The sequence below is a fragment of the Anolis sagrei genome, chromosome 2 (assembly GCF_037176765.1).
Source record: "Anolis sagrei isolate rAnoSag1 chromosome 2, rAnoSag1.mat, whole genome shotgun sequence".
NCBI classification, from domain to species: domain Eukaryota; kingdom Metazoa; phylum Chordata; class Lepidosauria; order Squamata; family Dactyloidae; genus Anolis; species Anolis sagrei.
In genome coordinates, this window is record NC_090022.1 from 56,775,385 (window position 1) to 56,795,963 (window position 20,579).

Below are 20,579 nucleotides of genomic sequence, written 5' to 3' on the forward strand. Positions count from 1 at the left end.
CTGCCCTCTGGCACTATGAGATGCAGAAATAACCTTAAGAAATTGAACTCCAAAGTGGAGTCCTTGACATGCGAGTATGGAGAAGAGCAAACCACAGATCACTGACCACAATGCAACTTACAAAGCCCTGCTACATGTACAATGGAGGACCTTCTCACAGCGACATTAGAGGCACTCAAAGTGGCCAGCCTCTGGTCAAAGGAAATTTAGTATAATATCAAGTTTTTAACTTTGTTTGTGGTTTTTCTATACATTATAACTGTATTCTCAATTCTTTTCTGACATGAAAATAAAAAATAAATCATCCTAGAAGAAGTATACTACATGCTGGCAGGGTAGGATCAGAAGCTTTTTGTTGTTATTGTGTGCCATCAAGTTGTTTCTGACTTAAGGCAACCCTAAATTGGGGTTTTCTGGGGTTGAGGATGTGTGACTTGCCCAAGGACACTAAGTAGATGTCCCAGTGGTTGAGTGCAGAATTAAACTCTGGTCTCCAATCATAATCCAATGCAAAGCTGGTTCTCCAGTAACCTAACTTTTATCCATTTTCACAGTATTTCTGTCCAAAAAAAGAGAGAAGAAATTGCCCTCACCTCGTTGAAATGAGCATCCTGGGTGGCTGTCAGACCAAAGCCATGTTGCTTGCTCTCAAAGGCCATCAAGTGGGAAAGCAGGCGATAGGTGATGTGAACATCATTGCCAAAATAACGCTCCATCTGATCAGTCACTGCCCGCAGCTGGTGGGCCAGCTTTTTGGCTTCTATGGTGTTCAGTTCTGTCTCATTTCTTTCCAGACCCTCCAGCTACCAGCACAGAAAACATAAAGTATGATCAGGGAACACGTACCAGAATGGAAATTTTCAGATACACAAATAAATAGAAGGAAACTTTATTTCCTATTTGCTGATGAAAGTAGCAAAGCTTGGTTGATATTAGAAAACTGGATTTCAACATAAAACACTGGTGGAAGGGAATGCAGAGCAAAACTGTTACTGACAGGGCAGGATCATTGTGTCAATGGCCAAGAGCTAGCATTTACTCTATTAATCAGGAAATCAAATCCACGAATTTTCTTCACCCATGAGGAAAGTAGCACCTGGTTAACAGATGCTTCTGAGATTTAATCTACCCTCATTCCCCCAAATGATTATTGGTTGAAACAATGTTCTCATGCTAAAGCTAACTAATGTGAATGAATGTATTGAAATAGCTTTAACAGCCTGTCTTGTTTATATAGTCTGCAAATCGTTATCTGAATTTAACTTCATATCCTCCCCCCCCCCCCCCCATCACCATATAAATATAAGACAGACCTACTAACAATGCATACATTTATTGTGTTCAAGATGTATGGTGCTCTTCCCCTCCGGTTTGTACTTTTCATTTTGAATATATTTTGATGGGCTTACAAATGATGTGAGTAATGCTAGCATTAAACATTTGAGGAATGCATACAAACAATGTTTTTCATATGGGAACATGTTCTCCCTTACTGTTAGGGAAACATTGATCCTTTGTCTTTGTTTACTTATACAGTATGTCAAGGGTAATGTGTTTCCAGATAGACCGTAGTTACTGGAAAACACAGATAATTCAGAACACCATTAAAATAAATTATTTCTATTTGCATTGCATAGTTTTCCTGGAAAAGCTAGACCCCTAGAAAGGGCTCCTGGGGATGATGTCATTGGGATTTTGGGCTGACTATGTAGTTTTTAATGCATTTTAATACTTTTATGTTTAATAGTTTAATTATATAAAAAGTTTAATTGTTTTTAATTTTATACTCATATTTTAATGCATGTATATGGTTTTAATTTGCATTGTGTTTTAACTGCCTTAAGTCCCTATATCAGAAAAAGGTGGGATAAAAATAAAATAAAATAAATAAATAAATAAATAAGAGACAATCTATCTAGGCTTTTGTTAAGTCCACCAGCACAAGTGTTGCTAACTTCCAGGAGAAGCATAGCATATAGTTATGATGGACCCTGGTTGTTGTTTATTTGTTCAGTCGCTTCCGATTCTTTGTGACCTCATGGACCAGCCCATGCCAGAGATCCCTGTCAGCCATGGCCAACCCCAGCTCCTTCAAGGTCAAGCCAGTCACTTCAAGGACACCATCCATCCATCTTGCCCTTGACTGGCCCCTCTTCCCTTTTCCTTCCATTTTCCCCAGCATCATTGTCTTCTCCGAGCTTTCCTGTCTTCTCATGCTCCAGCGAGCAGTTGGGCTGATCATTTCTCCCATTTCCCATGGGTAAATGAAACTATGGATATGAATTCTGTAGTTGGGGGGATTTTACTGTACAGAAGTACAGGCATGAATAGCTTCCTCACAGAATGGAGTTGGAGGAAAGCCATGCTCTCTGTTTTTATAATTTCCTGTTAGCTGCCTCTTCCAATGGTATGTAACATAACAGTGATGAATTTTATTTTGCTATTATGGGACACTGTACTTCAGTTACAATCCTCTTGGGAAGCTTTCTACTGACTGGGTGAGCCATTTTCATCAGTTGTTCTCAGACACCAACATACTTCACACGTCAGACGTTGTAGTTTTCACAAACTGTACAATAGTTTGCAGTGTTGTAGCTAATGTGGGTCAAGCGAATCAAACTAACAGAGATGATGCAGTCTTTTGTAGGAATATGTTCACTCTTTTCACATGCTCCTTTTCCATAGGTCTTCAGAGGCTTAATTCTTCATCTCATGTTAGAGTCATATTTCCAAAAGAGGTCAGTAGACATTGAAACTAATGAACTCCACTGTGTTTTCTGGCAAATCAATAAGTCAGCTATCCAAGACTGGAAAATTCTAGGCAATGTACCAAATAACAATAACAACAACAACCAACAGCAGCAATGACTTTTCTGATCTCTAATACCAATGTGTCCAGTGCATTAGGTAATGAATAGACAGGTCTGGGCCAAGTCCAGGTTTAATATCTCTTATCTGTAAGATTCCACTCTCTCCGCAGATTTTGTCTTGACATGTTGAAAGTTTAATACAAATACAAAATATTCTAGTTTAGCACAAATTGAGAAGACCTAAGAAATGAACTTGTGAGAGATGCCATGTGCGAAACCACTCACTTTTCAGTGTGTACTTGCATGTGCAGCCCATCATGCTCTGATATGTAGACACAGTGTTGATCATTACACACTATTCTGTGTGGTGAGTACAGAATCTGTATGTGTGTGTATATGTATAGATAGACAGACAGACAGACAGACAGACAGACAGACGGGCAGACAGATAGATAGATAGCATCTGCATTCTATTGCTGCTATATACTGATTTTTGTACCCTGTGTTTGGTGTATGTTTTTCATAATAGCATGTTTTGATCTATGTATTTTATTGTATGTATTTTATGTTCATATGTTTTGACTTCATTGTACCCTGCCCCAAGCAATTAAGAAAGGTGTAACTCATAAGATGTATTATTATTATTATTATTATTATTATTATTATTATTATTATTATATCATTATTAGGTATACTTTGGAAGCTCCATGATGGCCACCCAGAAATGCCCCTGGACACAGAGAGAAAGGCTTACCAAAGCTGAGAGCTCCTTGAAGGCTGGTGAAGTGCAGTTGAACAGATCTGGTTCCAGCCAGCCTCTTTCCTCATCACACTGTCGAACGGCTGCACCTGATGGGGAAGAATGTCCAGGTCAGAAGAGTCTAAAATTGACATTTCCCTATTGCTGCTGCCTCGGAGAAGGCTGCCAGAATAAAAGCACCATGCCAAATCAGACAAAGCTTGGGCAAAATCACTGACACTGTAGGCCATCACCAGTGAGGGAAGAGGTTCAGAGGAGGCACCATACAGTCGTACTTTCATTAGCAACGACAAGCAATTTGCTATGCTAACTGTCCTGATTCCATCTCCACTAATTTGAGTTTTGTACAAGTTCCCCCAAGTGCTATGATTAATTATTTCTAAGCTGGGAAAGTCATGTAGGAAGAAATTCATTAGTCACAGATTCTCTGTAATGCGTCTGGCTCGTCACATGGTATAATAATTACTCCATGAGTGAATGAATAAAAAGAGAATAGCCAATGCCACGTTATGTGAAACTATGCTCAAATTCATGAACTCTTCTAGCTCTGGATTAATGCTACCATTTCACTGCCTTTCACTGTGTAGCTGTTGAACCCATAAAATAGAAAGTAGTGGCCTTGAATCCTAACAATGATATGTCAGGTGTCAATGGGATCCCAAAATGTATTTAGAGGGGATAAAACTGACCACAGTCTGAATAGTCATCAGAATATTTACTAACTTGTATGGGTCACATCCATATCTAATGTTTGAAATGTTTCTGCAATGTTTTATTCAAAACTAAATGATGGTCCTATGTGAACAAGCAGGTAAGCCTGGAATAAGTAAAGAAAAACACTATAGAGACCATTTAAAGGCATCTTCCAAAAGACATCCAATGATGACTTTTTATTTCACCAGCCTCAAGTTTTTAAAACGATTTCCATGTTGATGGCCTGACTTAAAGATTATGCATTTTTAGCATGCTGGGAATAGCAGGTGAGGCAAGCTTATCTGTTCCCCCTTTCTATTAGTTTCACTGTTCATTCATGAACAGTGTGGGAATTTAGATGTAGCTGCTGCTGACCTTAGCTGTTGTAGAGAGGTGCATACACCTACATTCATACACCCATATTGGGATTGATAGGAGCCCCTGGTGGAACAATGGGTTAAACTCTTGTGCTGGCAGGACTACTGACCAATATGTTGGCAGTTCAAATCTGGGGAGAGCGAGTTGAGTTTCCTTTGTCAGCTCCAGTTCCCATATGGGGACATGAGAGAAGCCTCCCACAAGAATGGTAAACATCAAACATCTGGGCATCCCCTGGGCAATGTCCTTGCAGACAGTCAATTATCTCACACAAGAAGCAACTTGCAGTTTCATAAGTCTCTCCTGACATGAAAAAATGGGATTGCCTAGAGCACAAACTCATTCTTATCCAGCTCAAGTGTAAACTGTATTCCTTACTGCAGGCATGCTGCTGAAACCTGACTCTGAAAGTATCTTTTAGCATCTTCCCAATGCTAATGCTCTTTAAAAGTGGAACTGGGTAGATGTAATAGGCAGAAAAAGTGTGTCTTTACAAAAAGGTGTGCCTTGCCAGACCTTTCTTTGTTGATTTATGTTGGTACACACGGATTAATAAATGGGAATGTGTGTGTTTCTGTGACAGTTGCAGCACCCTGAGACATGAAGTTGTATACCTAAATGACATTTTTGGATTGTTGTCCTATCTGCAGTGCTAAATTTCAAGTTGAAATTTCCCCTGAGGGCTAGTAGAGTCAAAAAGAAGTGGACAGCTATAATTCATCAGGAAATAATAGTTGATACCTCAAAAACCGATGATACTTTTTGGTTATGGGATCAATTTCAAACTGAAATTGCAAACTACGATAAACACAAGCAGAAAAAAGAAGTTGTCTAAACTCATAAAAATAAATCTAGATGTCTCCAATTTGACAATTTTTCATTGTCATCTAATTCCCAATGGGCTACTTTTAAGTCAAAGTTTTTTAAAAAAAAAAAACAGAAGGTGTTTTCTAGAAGCAAAAATCAGATCTACAATAACACATCAGGACTTTTTTTATGGCTGTCTTAGGCACTTAGATTTTTGGCACACAGGAGGGGCAAGCCACAGAAGTTATAATTTTTAAGAGACAGAAAAATGGAAGGGTCTTCACATCAAAGGGCATTAACACAGCAGGTGCCTGGTTCTCCTAAGGAGTACTATGATCCAAGCAATACCAGACACACTTCAGCATGGATGTAGGCATATATGTATAGAATTATCCTAAGGGCTAGAGACTTAACAAGTTTCACATTATGTACATATATAAAATAGCCATCAAGTGTGCTTAAATCACAGAACACAGCACTATAGCACAAGATTCCGCCATTTGTGAAACAATCACTGCCATGCATTGGAAGGTCACCAAGATCACCAAAGCCAACAGATCCACACTCTCAATATCTATCCAAAGCTGCATAGATATCCAGTGGGAACATTAACACATCCTTAATGCTACTATCAGTATCACAAACAGCACCAGCACTATGGTCAGCATGAACTGGAACATCCTCACCAGAAGGCCTAGAAGCGCGTTCAGCAATGACCTGAATGGGAAAGACATGAGCACTGTAATAACAGCTGTGATCCCGTATGATTTCAGCATAGTAGATCATTATTGCTGCTGTCAAATAGGAAGGAGTGACATTCTGCCAGGGCCACTGTTATTACACATTTAGTTAATTAAGTCTGATCATTGGTATAGGCCAAAGCTCTTCTGTTATGATTCAATTGCCTTTCTTTTCCTTCCTTGCTAGAAAGTGCCCCTCTTGAGCTTCTTTACAATTACAGTTTGACTCCTCTTATCCACAGACTTGATACTCATGGTTTCACTTATCCACACTAAAAATATTTCCTGCTAAAGTGTTTCTGGTTCTATCTAGATCCCCCACCCTCAAAAAAATGTAATTTTGTGGTATGCTTCCAGCCAAAGTACATATAGTTTGCTATTATCCCTGGTTTTAGGTATCTTGCAACATATATCTATCACAAATACTGGGATTGTACTGTAAGGCCTACACCAACAGTGCTAAAGCATGCAAATTAAATGTCATGTGAGATGCAAACATTTAAATGGACTTATCCAATAAGCGAGTACTGATTACAGTTCCTTGTTGATTGCACACATGCTGAAACACATGGAACAGCCAAAAGACAAACCCTTCTACCCTATCCAACTGAAAGGGAAAGAAGAATACACCAGGTAGCAGTTAGTTCCCTTTCATGTTCTTATTAGTTTTCTTCACCAAATAAAATATATATGCTCCATTATCATATTTCAACAAATGCTCACAGATTGAGAAAGGAAACAATGCACATCCCACACAAAAGCAAAACCAGAGCTTGGAATGTTATTTTTAAAAAGTAATTTGATGCACCTTCCTCATTGTTTTTTTTCAAAGTAACTTACTGACATGACTTATCGCTCATTATTAGAAGAACAATGTGTTACTAACATGCTGCTTTTTTTAAAAAAACATATTAAAAATACAAAATAAAGTCTCAGATCCCTTCAAATGACCCCAAAAGCAAATTTTAGAAATAACAAGTAAATGTCCATTACACCAAAAAAGAAAAGAAAAAGGTAACACAGATGCCAACTGTGATGATACTTTTTAAAATTAACAACTTTGGTATTGTCACTATCCAAAAAGCAATGTGTTGCAGGTAACGTTCTTACTTGTAACACATTACTTCCAAGCTCTGTGCAGAATACAACATCCATTGGGTTGGAGTTCCAAAACTCTTTGGTCTGTTACATCAAATCCACAAATAAGTATGAAGGCAACAAGCATAAGCATAAGCAGGGTATATGTGATAGTGAGTAATTTCTGCAGGTTAGTGTTTGGTGAAAAGGTAAAGAGGCTGAAGGTCAGACAGGACAACAAGGAAGGAATCAAGGGTCGGGTAAGCGTTTTAATAGAATCAGCAGCCCTTGCAACATCAGGAGAAAGCGTGGGGTCTGGCGGTGCCTCAAGCAGGAAGCAGGGAATGGATAAGCCACATGGAACAGTCCTGACAAAGCAGGAGGGAGGAACGGAAAGCAACAGGCCTTACCTGCACCTCGCAAACCTGAGTTGGAGGAAGAGAAGAACGTAGAGAAAAGACATAATTAAAAGCTTTAACGCAGTGGAGGCTTCCGCATGTATCCTGGGAAGGGGCTGGGATCTTTGCAGAATCATAGAAACATAGACCATCTAGTCCAACCCCCTGCCAAGAAGCAGGAAAATCACATTCAAAGCACCCCTGACAGATGGCCATCCAGCCTCTCTTTAAAGGCCTCCAAAGATGGAGCCTCCACCACACTCAGGGGCAGAGAGTTCCACTGCTGAACAGTTCTCACAGTTAGGAAATTCTTCCTAATGTTCAGGTGGAATCTCCTTTCCTGAAGTTTGAAGCCATTGTTCTGCATCCTAGTTTCCAAGGCAGCAGAGAACAAGCTCGCTCCTTCCTCCCTGTGCAAGGCGTTCTTGTGTTGATGCAATAATCCAGACTTTTGAGATAGCACTAGATCCCAATAATCTCTGAATTCAGGAAAGGCCCCAGGTGCATCTGCACTGCAGAATTCATGCAACTTGACATCTGCTTTGGCTCAATGCTATTGAATCCTGGGGGCTGCAATTTTGCCAGTCTTCCCAGCCAAAGAGTGCTGATGCCTCAATAAATGACAAATTCCAGGATTCCACAGCTTTGAGCCATAGAAGTTAAAGTAATCTTCAAACTGCATTAATTCAAAAGCACAGATGCACCCTCTGTGTACTTTATCCTACAGGTGAACATGCAGATGCACGATGGCTACAATTTTGGTGGGATTATTAGGGCAAGCTTTCCAAATGCCATGCTAAGAGTCTAGCAGCAGGAAGCATGAATCATAGAATCATAGGATAATACAATCATAGAGTTGGAAGAGACCTCATGGGCTATCCAGTCCAACCCACTGCCAAGAAGCAGGAAAATTGCATTCAAAGCACCCCTGACAGATGGCCATCCAGCCTCTGTTTAAAAGCTTCCAAAGAAGGAGCTCCAAAGAAGGAACTCCATACAGCCATCAGAGGAACTGCACTAAACATACACACACCACCTGTTTAACTGCCAAGAAAAAAAAGACAACCATGTTTCTTTGGGCTTGATTTGGAATGGGTCCATCCTTAAAATGAATGAATTTGGAATGAGCCACAATTCGCTCCTTTCAAAAGCCATCCCCATTCTGAGATCTTGATCACAGTGATGCAGTCTGGAATATCAAGAGACTGAGAGTTCTTCCTCTAATATGTGGTGGAAACTGTCCTGAGGTGTGAATATGTTTTTGATTCTGTACTTTCCAAGTGGTCACATGGGGACATTTTTGGCAATCCAGAAGTGATGCAATGTTGCTTCTAGTTTTGGAGCCATGTTTTCCCCATTGATGAGGATGAGTAGTAGTGAAAAAAATAATAAATTTAGTAAAATCACCACCTGGAGGCAGCTTTGTGCCATTTTAAATATTTTATGGCAAAAAATGATTTGCTTTTTTTGTTTCTTTATTTGGTGTGAAGACTTATGGGTGTTTGGGGGAGGGGATATAAAAGGGGAGTTGAGGCCACAGGTTGCCCTTTTCTCATGCATGTCCTAACAAGCCATCACCTTTAGCTGGCAGTGGGGAAAATGCCCGATACCTTTGGCTTTAATCAAATCCCTGATGAGTTACAACGTCCCAAGGCTCAGGCCACAGCCACTTGGATGCTCATACTTTAAGCCAGCCACTTCAGAGTCTTGGTTGCTTCATGAACACAGTTCTTGTTTAATGTCATAACTGTTCTGTCCTTTAGTTGCCTGGACTTCCCTGGCTCTATTTATTCATTTGTTTGTTTAGTACCCCATCTTCCTTTCCCCTGGGATGGGATTAAAAGCAGTTCTGGTTTCTTTAGAATCATATTGATATTAATGGCTTCAAAGGTCAGCTAGAATAAGGCTAGAAGGAGAAGACATGGAACACCTTAGCAGAAGAGTCATTCTCAGCTTTTTGAGTCTGCTGAAATCAAAGAGGATAGATATTAACATGCTGTTCATAAATACATCTTCTGGTCATGGGAAGACACTTACCCAGTGAACCTTTGGGGCAAGGCACTGCAGCTGGCAAGCCAAATTTGGTCTGAGGCCACCATACTCCAGCTTTCAGAGACTTAGGACATGCATCATAGAGCACTGTAACACCAAGCACAAAAACAAAGTCACCTGGATGGAGTCCTGTGGTCCTGTTCCTCTCAACAAAGCTGAAGCTGAGAGATATTCAAAAGACTGCAAAGGATCTTTCAGAATGGATCAATGTGTTTTAGAAAGAGAGTCTGCATAAAATTGTATTTCACTGGTATTTAAAAGCAGATACATTACAGTAAACTGATACTAGACTCTAGATATATGAAGCCAGATGGTTTTGTGCACCGACCACCTGACATATTGGGTGAGTTGATTCAACTAAAGAAATAAATATTTGGATGTGAACTTTTAAAGGGATCCATTAGTTTCACTTCCAAACCATATGCAGAGCATAAATGAATTATTTGATGTGGAATTTATACACATTTGTTTCCTGGGGCCAGAATGAGCACATTAGTTGGATGGAAGAAATAAAGAACTCTATGGCTAATTAATGTCTTACAAATATAGCCAAAAGCAAAAGGGGTGTGTTGAGACACACAGTGCTTGTCAAGGTAATTAATTATGTCACTAAACATGCAACTATGGGAAGACTGGATAATAAGTAATGATTCAATACAGATTATGTTGTCTTACTGTGAGCATTTTAGTATTATTTATATTTAATATTTAATAAGAGAGAATAACAAGGGCATGAGCACCAGGATGTATTAGGTTTTAACTTTAAGTTTCCATTTTCCACCAGAGCTATTTTCTTGCATGAAAATCAGTCCAAGCTACCCTGTTACATTCACTCATATATTTGTGGCATTGGTATTTTTAATAAGAGGAGACCTGTACTGGTTTTGCTATATGCCTTCAAGTTTTTCTGACTTATGTCAGCCCCAAAGAGAACCAATCACGGTATTTTCTTGGCAAGATTTGTTCAGAGTATGTTTGTTTTTGCCTTTCTCTGAAACTGAAAAGAACATGACATGCCCAAGAGATGCAACCTTGATCTCCATTCATAGTCCAACACTCAAGTTGTTATGATATGCTAACTCAGACACTGACTGCTCCTTCTTTAAAACAGTATGAAAGTGCTGCCATCTCCCATAATTCTTTCCTTTGACATGTAATTATATCCACTGCTTCAGAAGTGTAGAAGTACAGTTTCTTTATTTAGAGAAAGCATAGGCTGATTAAGTAATGACAGAGGAGTTTTGCCTAAAATGGTTTAAAAATAGACCCACTTCTGCAGGGAAATGCCTTGGTACAGGCAGAGGGAGGGGTTTGTTGTTATTGCATGCCTTCGACTTTGACTTATGATAGTCCCCTGAATGAGAGACTTCCAAGTCATCCTATCATCAACTGCCTTGCCTAGGCACTATAGACTCAGGACCGTGGCTTCCTTGATTGAGTTCTCCATCTGGAATGTGGTCCTCTTCATTCCTATTGCCTTCTACCTTATTAAGAATTGTTGTGTTTTCTTATGACTCATGTCTTCTTGTGATATGTCCAAGGCACAACAGCCTTAACGTCTTGGCTTCTAGGGGAGTTCTGGTTTCATTTGTTCTAGGACCCATTTATCTCTCTTTTTAGCAGCCCATGACATCCATCCCCTTCTCCAGGGAAAAACTTTGTTTTGGGCAGAGGAAGGACATCACACCCCTAATTGTGCTTCCCTGCTTGAGCCATGATGCTCCCTCAGCCTGCACTCACCTTGGCAGCCACTGGATGTCACCTCTGCAAAGGGACTGTCACAACTGTTACACTGACGGCCAATGACTCCTGGTCTGCAGTGACATTGGCCTGTCTCCTGATCACAGGAACGTGAGGAAGAGCCAATGGGGTAGCAGTCGCAGGGAAGGCAAGCATCCTTCCCTTTGGGATGATAATGGTAATCCTATGGAAAGAAGGGAGAGGGGCAGGGTAGGCGGTTAGAGAACTGGGTCACAGGAAGAGGAGTGGTAGACGTGAAGGGTGGACAAGACTGTAGGCACAAGGACAGGGCCAAAACAAGGAGCATAGCAAAACAGCAGGGGAAGTGGGGTGGCCTGGTGGGACAAAGAAAGGAGCAGCATTAGGAAAGCAGAAAATCATGGCAGTCCCCCACCAAACACCCAGTCAGGAAGATTATAAAACAACATAAACAATCCCTTCCTCCATTATGGAAAGCTCTCCTCCTGCTGAGCTCCCACAGTGGTTTCAGCCTTCTCTGACTATTATGGGTCTTCCTCCCATCTATAGAATCCAGGGACTTTCAGACACTCACCCTAAACATGTGGTATTAAGCTGGGATCAAGCTTTGGTGTGTGGACATGGTAAGAATGGAGGCAGGGAGAACTGGGGGGAGGATGACTGGAGAAAGTGGGACCCCTGGAAAGTAAAGAATCTCAAGGGGGGAAACAGAAAATGTGTGAAACTGGGCTTTGGGGTGAGATTTTATGTTTCCAAGTATGAATGCAATGACATTGCAGAGCCAAGAATGGAGGTGAAAGACAATATTGCAAACCAAGGGCAAAGTGAGTCATGTACCATTTCAGATCGAAAGAACAGCATAATTCTGCAAAGCCAGGAGCTGCCTGTCCACTCACCTTACAGTGACATTGCCCATTGGCTTTATTACAGTCTGGGTCAAATCCCTTGGCTGCATCACAGTTGCAGGGCCCACATGTTGGATTCCCCCACCAGCCCTTTGGACATTGTTGATCCATCCTGTTGGGGAAAAAGTCAGGTAGATAGATACCTGATGTTCTGAATTCAGAATACTACTTTATTGATGGTCATATAGCAAGTGAACATGCAGAAACCTGAAATGTGAGCAGTTGTGACATTTTACTGACTTAAGACCTGGATTTCTACATTTATTCTGTAGTTTTCAGTACAATGTTCTACAAACAGACAAGAAATTATCACAATACATTTTTGGGAAACTTGGTAGCAGCAATGGAGGTTTCATAGTGGGGGGAATATTTTTCAAGAATGAAAACATTGTCTTCCCTCCCAATGGACTCTGTGACATCATCATAAAGCCGAATTCGATTGGCTGAGTGGTATCAAAACATTCCTACACTCACAATGCAATATCCAATAGACATGAATTACTGTTCCTGAGGAGGAGAACTCAATATGCTTAAATAATAAAGTAGCTGCAGAAGACTGAGAAAATATTAGCAGAGTGAAGGGATTCATGAAGAAATTATTTCAGCCCTACAAAAAAGCACCATTTGATGCCTTCACAACAAAATATGCCTGTCCAAGCTATGTTCAGAATGTGGGGTCTAATGTGCTAAACAGAGTTTGCAAGAAATTAACATTTTTTCAGAGAGCTTGGAAACATTATTTTTAAAAGAGTACAACTCTTAGAATTCCCCATCAGCTTTTGTAAGCACTTTAAGTTAGAAAAAGTAACGTTTCCAGGCTCTGATCTTTCAGAATCATGATAAATCACTTATTTCTGCTGCCTTGCTGGAACTATAAAAATGTAGATTGTGTATGCATGCGGATAAATCATATCTTGGGAGTGGAGTGGACACAAATTGTCCAGACCTGTCTGTTTGAAATTGATTAGCTGAAATCACTTCATTCCGAAACATAAATTGTGAACCAGACTTTAGACTCGGAATAAGTTGACATACAGAAAGCAAACCTCAGTAGTAAAAAACTGGAGTACAAGTTTCTTCATAGTGATCTAACTACTAACAATTAAAGGCTCCTAGAGTTGCAGAGACCTTACAACGAGGGGAGTAGTATTTCTTAGGCTGGTGGGATGCTGGAAAATACAGGGCTGGTTCTTGATCTCACCTGTGCTCACAGTACTGCCCAAAGTGATTTTCTCCACACTCACAGACATAGCCATGGGGAGCACCAGGCCTCTTCCGACACACTGACTTGTTTTTGCAGGGGTTCAGATGACAGGCATCAACACAGCTCCTACCATAGTGCCCTGAAAAAATTAATACATAGTGGCTTTGGAAAAAACATATATCAATGTAAACATATGGGACTCCATAGAAGAAATTCTCTGAAAGTGGGGAAATGCTAACTGAGCTTGTAGTTCGTTAATGGGAATCAGGTTGCATAACCAAACCCCCTTTCTTCCCCTATTACTGAAATTGTGAAATAAAGACTAAGGCTATGAAGAGAATAATATTATAAGGGTGATGCAAATAAGCTTGATTCCCATATCTTTAGTCAATATATTTGGCTTACATGAGTATTTATTTTTATTTTTCAGTGACTAAAACTGGAAAAAGACAATAGGAGAGATGAATGAATGCCAAACCAGCCCCATAGTGATCTGTCTTTTCTGATTCCTGATATATGCAAGGAACTATATCCCAAATTGCACTCTCTCTATATATATGTATGCATACAGTATTTCTATTTTCAAGAGGAACATCAAGACATCTCTCTCTCTCTCTCTTTTTTAAAAAAATCTTAGTTTGGATATAGGCAATTGTTTTTGCTAAAGGCACAAAATGAATCAAGAGAGATAGCATGCAAGTAATATGAACACTGCACATACATTATCTGTATGCATCAACACTAGAAGGGAAAAATACCTCCCAAAAGCAAAGGAGAAACATAGAAAGTTAAACACTTAAAAGACACAATGTGGAAACATAAAGAGGAAAGGAAACACGAACCAAAAGTTAAAAGGACAAGAACGAGAGCCTGCGTTTTTTGTATATCTCCTACCTGGTTGGCATACACAGGAATAGCTTTGCCACTTGTCCTGACATATACTGTTGGCAGGGCAGGGGTTGGATTCACAAGGGTTGGGCACCGTGCATCCTGCCTCCACATTCAAAGTGCTGCTGGGCTTGGGTAATGCAGTCCCAGTGGCTGTGCCCCCCAGGCGCACGCCCTGAAAGCCAAGTGAAAAAGGCATTGCAGTCTTCCACCAAATGGCCTGGGCATGAATGAAAAGGTCTTGGGCATGTTAAACAATCCCGTAATGGGGACACAGGGAGCTGTCTTACACCAATGGTCCATACAGCCCAGTACTATTGATGCTCAATGATAGAGGCTCTCCTGACTTTCAGACAAAAGTTTTTCCAGCCTCACATGGAAATGCCAGAGATTGAAGCTCAAAGATTCTGCATGCAAAGCATGTTTTATGAGCTACACCCTTGCCCAGATTAGCAAGAATTCCCCTAACCCCATTTTTTGAACTGCATGTTATTTATGTACTGTAGAAATTATCTAATATTTCCAGTACTGGCAATTGGACATCCAGACTTTGCCAAGCATTCTTATTCTTTTCTCTTCCTTACAACCAAATATTTGGGGGCCCTAGGTAACCTGAAGTCCTTGAGTCAGATAGACAAGAAAGAGTGCTAGCACCCAAAGGAAGTTCCTCTGGTTTGGTTTCTGCATCTGGCTTGTGGAAGGGGATTAACTTCCCATTTGTGAGTGCAGCTCATCTGTGAATCAAAACATGGGTTAGAAGAGAAATCCTGGAATTTGGGAAACTGCTGGAACTCACCTGAATGCAGCCTGCAAAACCATGATGCACTTTACCAGACTCTAAGATTCCCCCAACATGGAGATGCTTCACCTTCAGGCCATGCAGCTCATTGCCAACCACAACAGTGTCCTGGGAAGAGAAGGCCAGCTCATAAGAATGCAATAGGTGCACCATGGCTCACCTCCCTTACCAAAGCCTGCAGGCTGCCATTTCATCTTCACAGACTACTTAATGGGAATCTCAGGACTGGTAACATGTTTCCTCAAGGAACAAAAAGAAAGCTGTAGACCAGGACAGGCCTGTTAATATTAATCATATAGAGCAGAAGTGGCAACTTGTAGGTTTTAGATCAGGGTTTCTCAATCAAGGTTAACTGAGAATTCATGAGAAACTCTGAAAGACATTATGGTGTTGTTGGGGGGTTTTTCCAAAAAAATATTAAACTATAGCTATAAGTATTCTTATGCAGGGGGTTTCCTAAAACTTGTAACTTTTAAAATTATTTCAAGGGTTCCTTCATGGTGAAAAGGTTGAGAATTCTATTGTCAAAGGCTTCCATAGCTAGAATCACTGGGTTGTTGTAAGGTTTTTGGGCTATATGGCCATGTTCTAGTAGCATTCTCTCCTGATGTTTTGCCTGCATCTATGGTAGGCATCCTCACAACCTCTGAGGATGCCTGCCATAGATGCAGGTGAAATGTCAGAAGAGAATGCTTCTAGAACATGGCCATATAGCCCGAAAAATCTACAACAACCCATTGAGAATTCTGTTCCAGATTATTTTGAACAGTGATTTCCATAATTCCTAGTCAGGGTAGTCAATGAAAAAGAAAGAAGAACATTTGGATGGTCACACATTCTCCATTCCTGGCCTAGGAGGAGGCGTCTATCTGCTCATACAATAAGCCACAAATTGTCCCTTCCTGTTGTATAGGGAGATGGACACAAAGAGAATGAGGTCTCAAGGTGAGGGGAAGCACCTTGAGAACACAGTAGGGGCAGATGAGGACAAAATTCACATGAAGGGACTCCAGCTCTAGTGTGTGCAATGTGCTCCAATGTGGAGATGAATAATGTGTCACTATTATCAGGGCTCACCTGGTAGGATCCAAAATCCAGGTTGAGGGTGACGATATAGCGAGCATCTTGGCTGCTGCGTATGTCCTGGAGCTGCAGTTGAAGGTCATGCCATGCTCCATCGTTGAGCTGCATTTGATCCATAAGGAGTTTTGTGGTGCGTCCAGAACCTCTGTTCACCATGAAGGAGAGCAGCCCAGAGTCCAGCTAAAGAAATGGTAAAGCAGCAATGGAAAAACTTTCTCAGCAGTGACCCTTTCCATGTAAAATGCCCTGAATGTGGTAACATTTAAAAACTAGCACTCTGGTGTTTGACAAGCACTCTGTATGTGATTATTGTAACACTTCTTATTGCCTTTACTCTTTCAGATCTAGTGCTGTCACATCACACCCTAATAATAATAAATCTTTTGGCTAATTTATTTTCATTGTGTTGTTTTTATTGACTATTTCAGGTTTTTAAAAAATATTTGTAACCCACACCAATGACATTTGCCAGCTGAGTGGCATGCAATAATCTTAAACCATTAAAGCCAGAACACAAACAAATCTATCCAGACTGCGACAGCTCAGGCTAGCTTTACTTCTTGCTCTTAATTATTCACAGATACACTGCACATTAAGAAAGCTGCTCAGACAGGACTATATATCTTCAAGGTCAGCGTGAAGCCACAACACAGAACATCCCCACAGCTATAACATAATTTTCCTTGTTATAAATCCTACATGACAAAAGGATATCAGTCTTCCTTTACTACAGAGAGATCCTTGCTGCAACATCCGTTCTACTTTCACCTGCTGTGGGAGTTGCCACTTACAAACTGAGTTATCAAGAGAAACATCTCTGGATGTTTGATACAATCTTTGGCGGAAGCAGGAACCCGCAAGCACTTCTCCTGTGAGTACCAGAACCATACCTGGCAGCGTATGGTGACAAACTGGCCGGCGTGGGCCTGAAGTAACACTCCGTTCAGCTGGCGTGTCCGAAATGCCAGGCCCATATACCAAGGTGTGGAGATCTTCATCTCGTTCTTAAAATCCCAGAAAAGAATGCTGTTGCCATGGAAATGATGGGGATGATGCATAGCTAGGAGTAAAAAAACAGCATAAAAGATAATGGAGGTAAGAACCACATGAAGACACTTGTCAGTAAGCAGCCTCTTTTCAGTCATTGCTATATTTTCTCTGCTTTTGCTTTCCAAACAAGAAAAGATATCCGAACTGAGCCTGCAAAAAGGTGTTAAGAGGTTGGATCTTGCTTAAATTCTTTGCAGAAAGAATTTCAGGAGTAGGAATGCTCAAAGGTTTCAAAATGAAGCAATGTGGTCTTAACTTTCCAGACAACTATCTGGGCTGGAATGCATCTATCCTTCAGCTATCACACATTTCTAAATTTTGTGATAAATGGTGCCTCTAAATTCTAAAAATATACCAAAAGGCACATAAAATTGTTAATTTTAGTATTGATTACCTCCTAAATGTGCTTTCTTCTTCAGTGCTCAAAAATGATTTCCTGATTCTCTCTTGCATGCCACACAGATTATAAAGAGAGAGTCAGGATTTTGATATGTTGAATCTCCTGAGTATTCATGCCTAAGAGAACTATACGAAATTCATAAGGTTGCAATAAGTCAACAGGTGACTTGAAGCCACACTCTCTCTCTCTCACACACACACACATACACTGTAATACAGTTTAGTGTGCTTTGTAGTTGAGCATCAGTAACAAAAGACAGAACACATCTGAAGAGATCCCTGTGGAAACAAAAGGTCAGATAAGACTTATTGGGTTTCAGATGCGAGTCTAGAAAAACTGTTTTTTATGAGGCAACCAAGAGCCAAGTTTTGTAATTAGAGATCAGAACTCCTATCCTGCCCAAAACATTCACTAAAGGCTGGTTCTAAACTAGAGTCCCAGGCTCAATAAGTATCTGACCTGTCCATAACCTCGATTTGCTCCTGGGATGTGAACAGCTAAGGGTTTAATATCTTTTGTGTACACTGTCCTAATTTCTGAAATGTCTATTGACTTTTTTGATAGGAAAGGAAGGTCAGATCTGATCATAAAACATGCCTCAGACATCCTGAAACAAAAGTCTCTCTGTCTCTGATATTTTTGTGTCACCTCCCAGACCACAAAGGCTCCTAAGATGATGAAAAAAATGAATTAAAACAATACAAAGATAAAACATTATAAAATACATTAAAATACTTTTAAAACTGCTAAAAGCAATATAAAATAATGAATTTTAAAACAGCTAAAATAGAGCAATTTCAAACATTAATAACTCCAGAGTAGCACTGTCTGCCAGAAACTGGAAAGAGTTGAAAGAGTCTAACTTCCCCGAGTAGGGAGTCTCACAGTTGAGGTACTGCTACCCACTGCTCTAGCTTCATGAAGTGTTGGGATACGCAAAAAGTCTCCTCTAAAGATCTCACATTTCTGGTGTGCTCTTATGGGAGGAGGAGGTCTTTCAGATATTTTGATCCCAAGTCGCTAGGGCTTTGTAGGTCAACACCAGCACTTTGATTTGATCTTGGAAGCCAGTGTAGTTCTTACAGAACTGATGTTATATGGTCTAAAATGTACACTTGACACCAATCAGGCTACTAGATTTTGTACTAGCTGCAGCATCTGAACACTTTTCAAGGGCATCCCCAAATATACATGTTGGGTAATGTATACTTGGGGATGACAAGTATTGCAATGACATATTGCTAAAAAATTATTTATTTTCAGAATTCATCCTTTCTGATTTATTTCTGAGAGTATAAACAGGGTTTCTCCAAAACTCATCTACTTAAACCATACACTTTTGCTTATTTTTAAGGGTAAGATACCCTCTAATCATCCAACAGACCCTTTGGAAAGTGAAGATGGTGCAATTTGTTGCTGGTTTGCTTTCAATAACATTCTTAGTATCCCCCCTGCATGTTCATTTACTTTCACCCTCCTCAGTATTATACTCACCATGTCTGCAGTCCTTGCCTCCAAAGCCTATTGGGCACTCACAGGTGAAGGATGACCAGCCCGCAATGCAGATGCCACTGTTCTTGCAAGGGTTTGAATCACAGTAGGAGTGCTTGGCATGGCAACCTGGGGATGTGATACATTAATGGCATAGGGATGGAGACAAAGGACCAAATTGTTAACCAGGTGGTTTCTAATTTGGCCCAAATCCTCAACTTCTGCAAACTATGAGAACAGCCTCTAAACCAGTGGTTTTCAACCTGTGGGTCCCCAGGTGTTTTGGCCTACAACTTCCAGAAATCCCAGCTAGTTTACCAGCTGTTAAGATTTCTGGTAGTTGAGGGCCAAAACATCTGGGAACCCACAGGTTAAGAACCACTGTTCTAAACTAAGGATAGTCACTTTGATGTTTTTAGATGGTTTGGTGTGCAATCTCTTCTAGCCCCAGTTGTGATATGGCACCAGAAAATATGGGAGTTGTATTGCAAAACAGAATTGCCCTAGACTGTCTACCCCTCTATTAACATTTTAGACTAATAACTTGCAGAAACATTTTCTGATGTTAGTTCTCTGGTGGTGTTAAGTTTTATTGGATGCAGCATTAAATCCTGTTGTGTTAGATCCAGATTAACAGTAAACTTGCTAAAATCAATGGACCTAAATCAGTCATTATTACTTTAGGCCCCACTGGTGTGAGTAGGCCTGCTTTAAATCCAATTAAGTCTAGAGAATGAGCATGATGGACAAGGAATCTGGACACGAGAGTTTGAATCTCAGCCATGGAAACCTATGAGGTGAACTTAGGCAAGTCAAACTTTCTCAGCATTAGCAGAAGGCAAAAGAAACCACACTTTGAACAAATTTTGACAAGAAAAATGTTTCCATAAGTTTGAAACAACTTGCAGGTACAACACAATACATTGGCCAGAAGCTGCAGGAGACACCAAACCTTTCCCAAAAGGCCAGTTCATCCAGAAATCTAAGCATCAGGCTATCAATGCAGTATTGACGTGGTCACCTCCAAGACATTCACAACAGACAAGACGTTTTTGAGACAAGTAACCCAAGGGTTGCAGATAGAGCACAGAGCCTTTCCCCATTAGATCAGTACTCTAATTAAGTTCATGTCTTGTATGAGGAGTGGAAAAGCATGGGTGCTGCTATGAGTACAAACATATCTTCAGCAAAATGAGCATGCGATTTCACTAAACAGCACATAGGACAGAAGGAAATATGAGAGGAAGCCTCTCTTATTGCAGGAGTCAGGCTAGAGTCTATATGGTATTTGTGAACCCTAAGCTACCAAGCCAGCAGTGATGAAG

At 40.4% G+C, this 20,579-nt stretch overlaps 1 protein-coding gene across 5 annotated transcripts in view; it reads right to left on the reverse strand.

The window, feature by feature from the left end:
• CELSR3 (cadherin EGF LAG seven-pass G-type receptor 3) overlaps positions 1-20,579 on the reverse strand; it is a 110,702-nt gene that overhangs the window by 24,329 nt on the left and 65,794 nt on the right. For 4 of the 5 annotated variants that reach the window (XM_060766161.2, XM_060766160.2, XM_060766162.2 and 1 more), the window contains exons 8-19: positions 19,258-19,383; positions 17,204-17,373; positions 16,308-16,493; positions 15,228-15,338; positions 14,438-14,606; positions 13,541-13,682; positions 12,331-12,451; positions 11,456-11,639; positions 9,701-9,802; positions 7,676-7,690; positions 3,565-3,659; positions 594-803 (exon numbers count right to left, since the gene is read on the reverse strand). In XM_060766161.2, coding sequence (XP_060622144.2) covers positions 594-803; positions 3,565-3,659; positions 7,676-7,690; positions 9,701-9,802; positions 11,456-11,639; positions 12,331-12,451; positions 13,541-13,682; positions 14,438-14,606; positions 15,228-15,338; positions 16,308-16,493; positions 17,204-17,373; positions 19,258-19,383 — 1,631 coding nt within the window. The remainder of the gene's footprint in view (positions 1-593; positions 804-3,564; positions 3,660-7,675; positions 7,691-9,700; positions 9,803-11,455; positions 11,640-12,330; positions 12,452-13,540; positions 13,683-14,437; positions 14,607-15,227; positions 15,339-16,307; positions 16,494-17,203; positions 17,374-19,257; positions 19,384-20,579) is intronic. The other variant, XM_067463514.1, reaches the window with a different exon arrangement.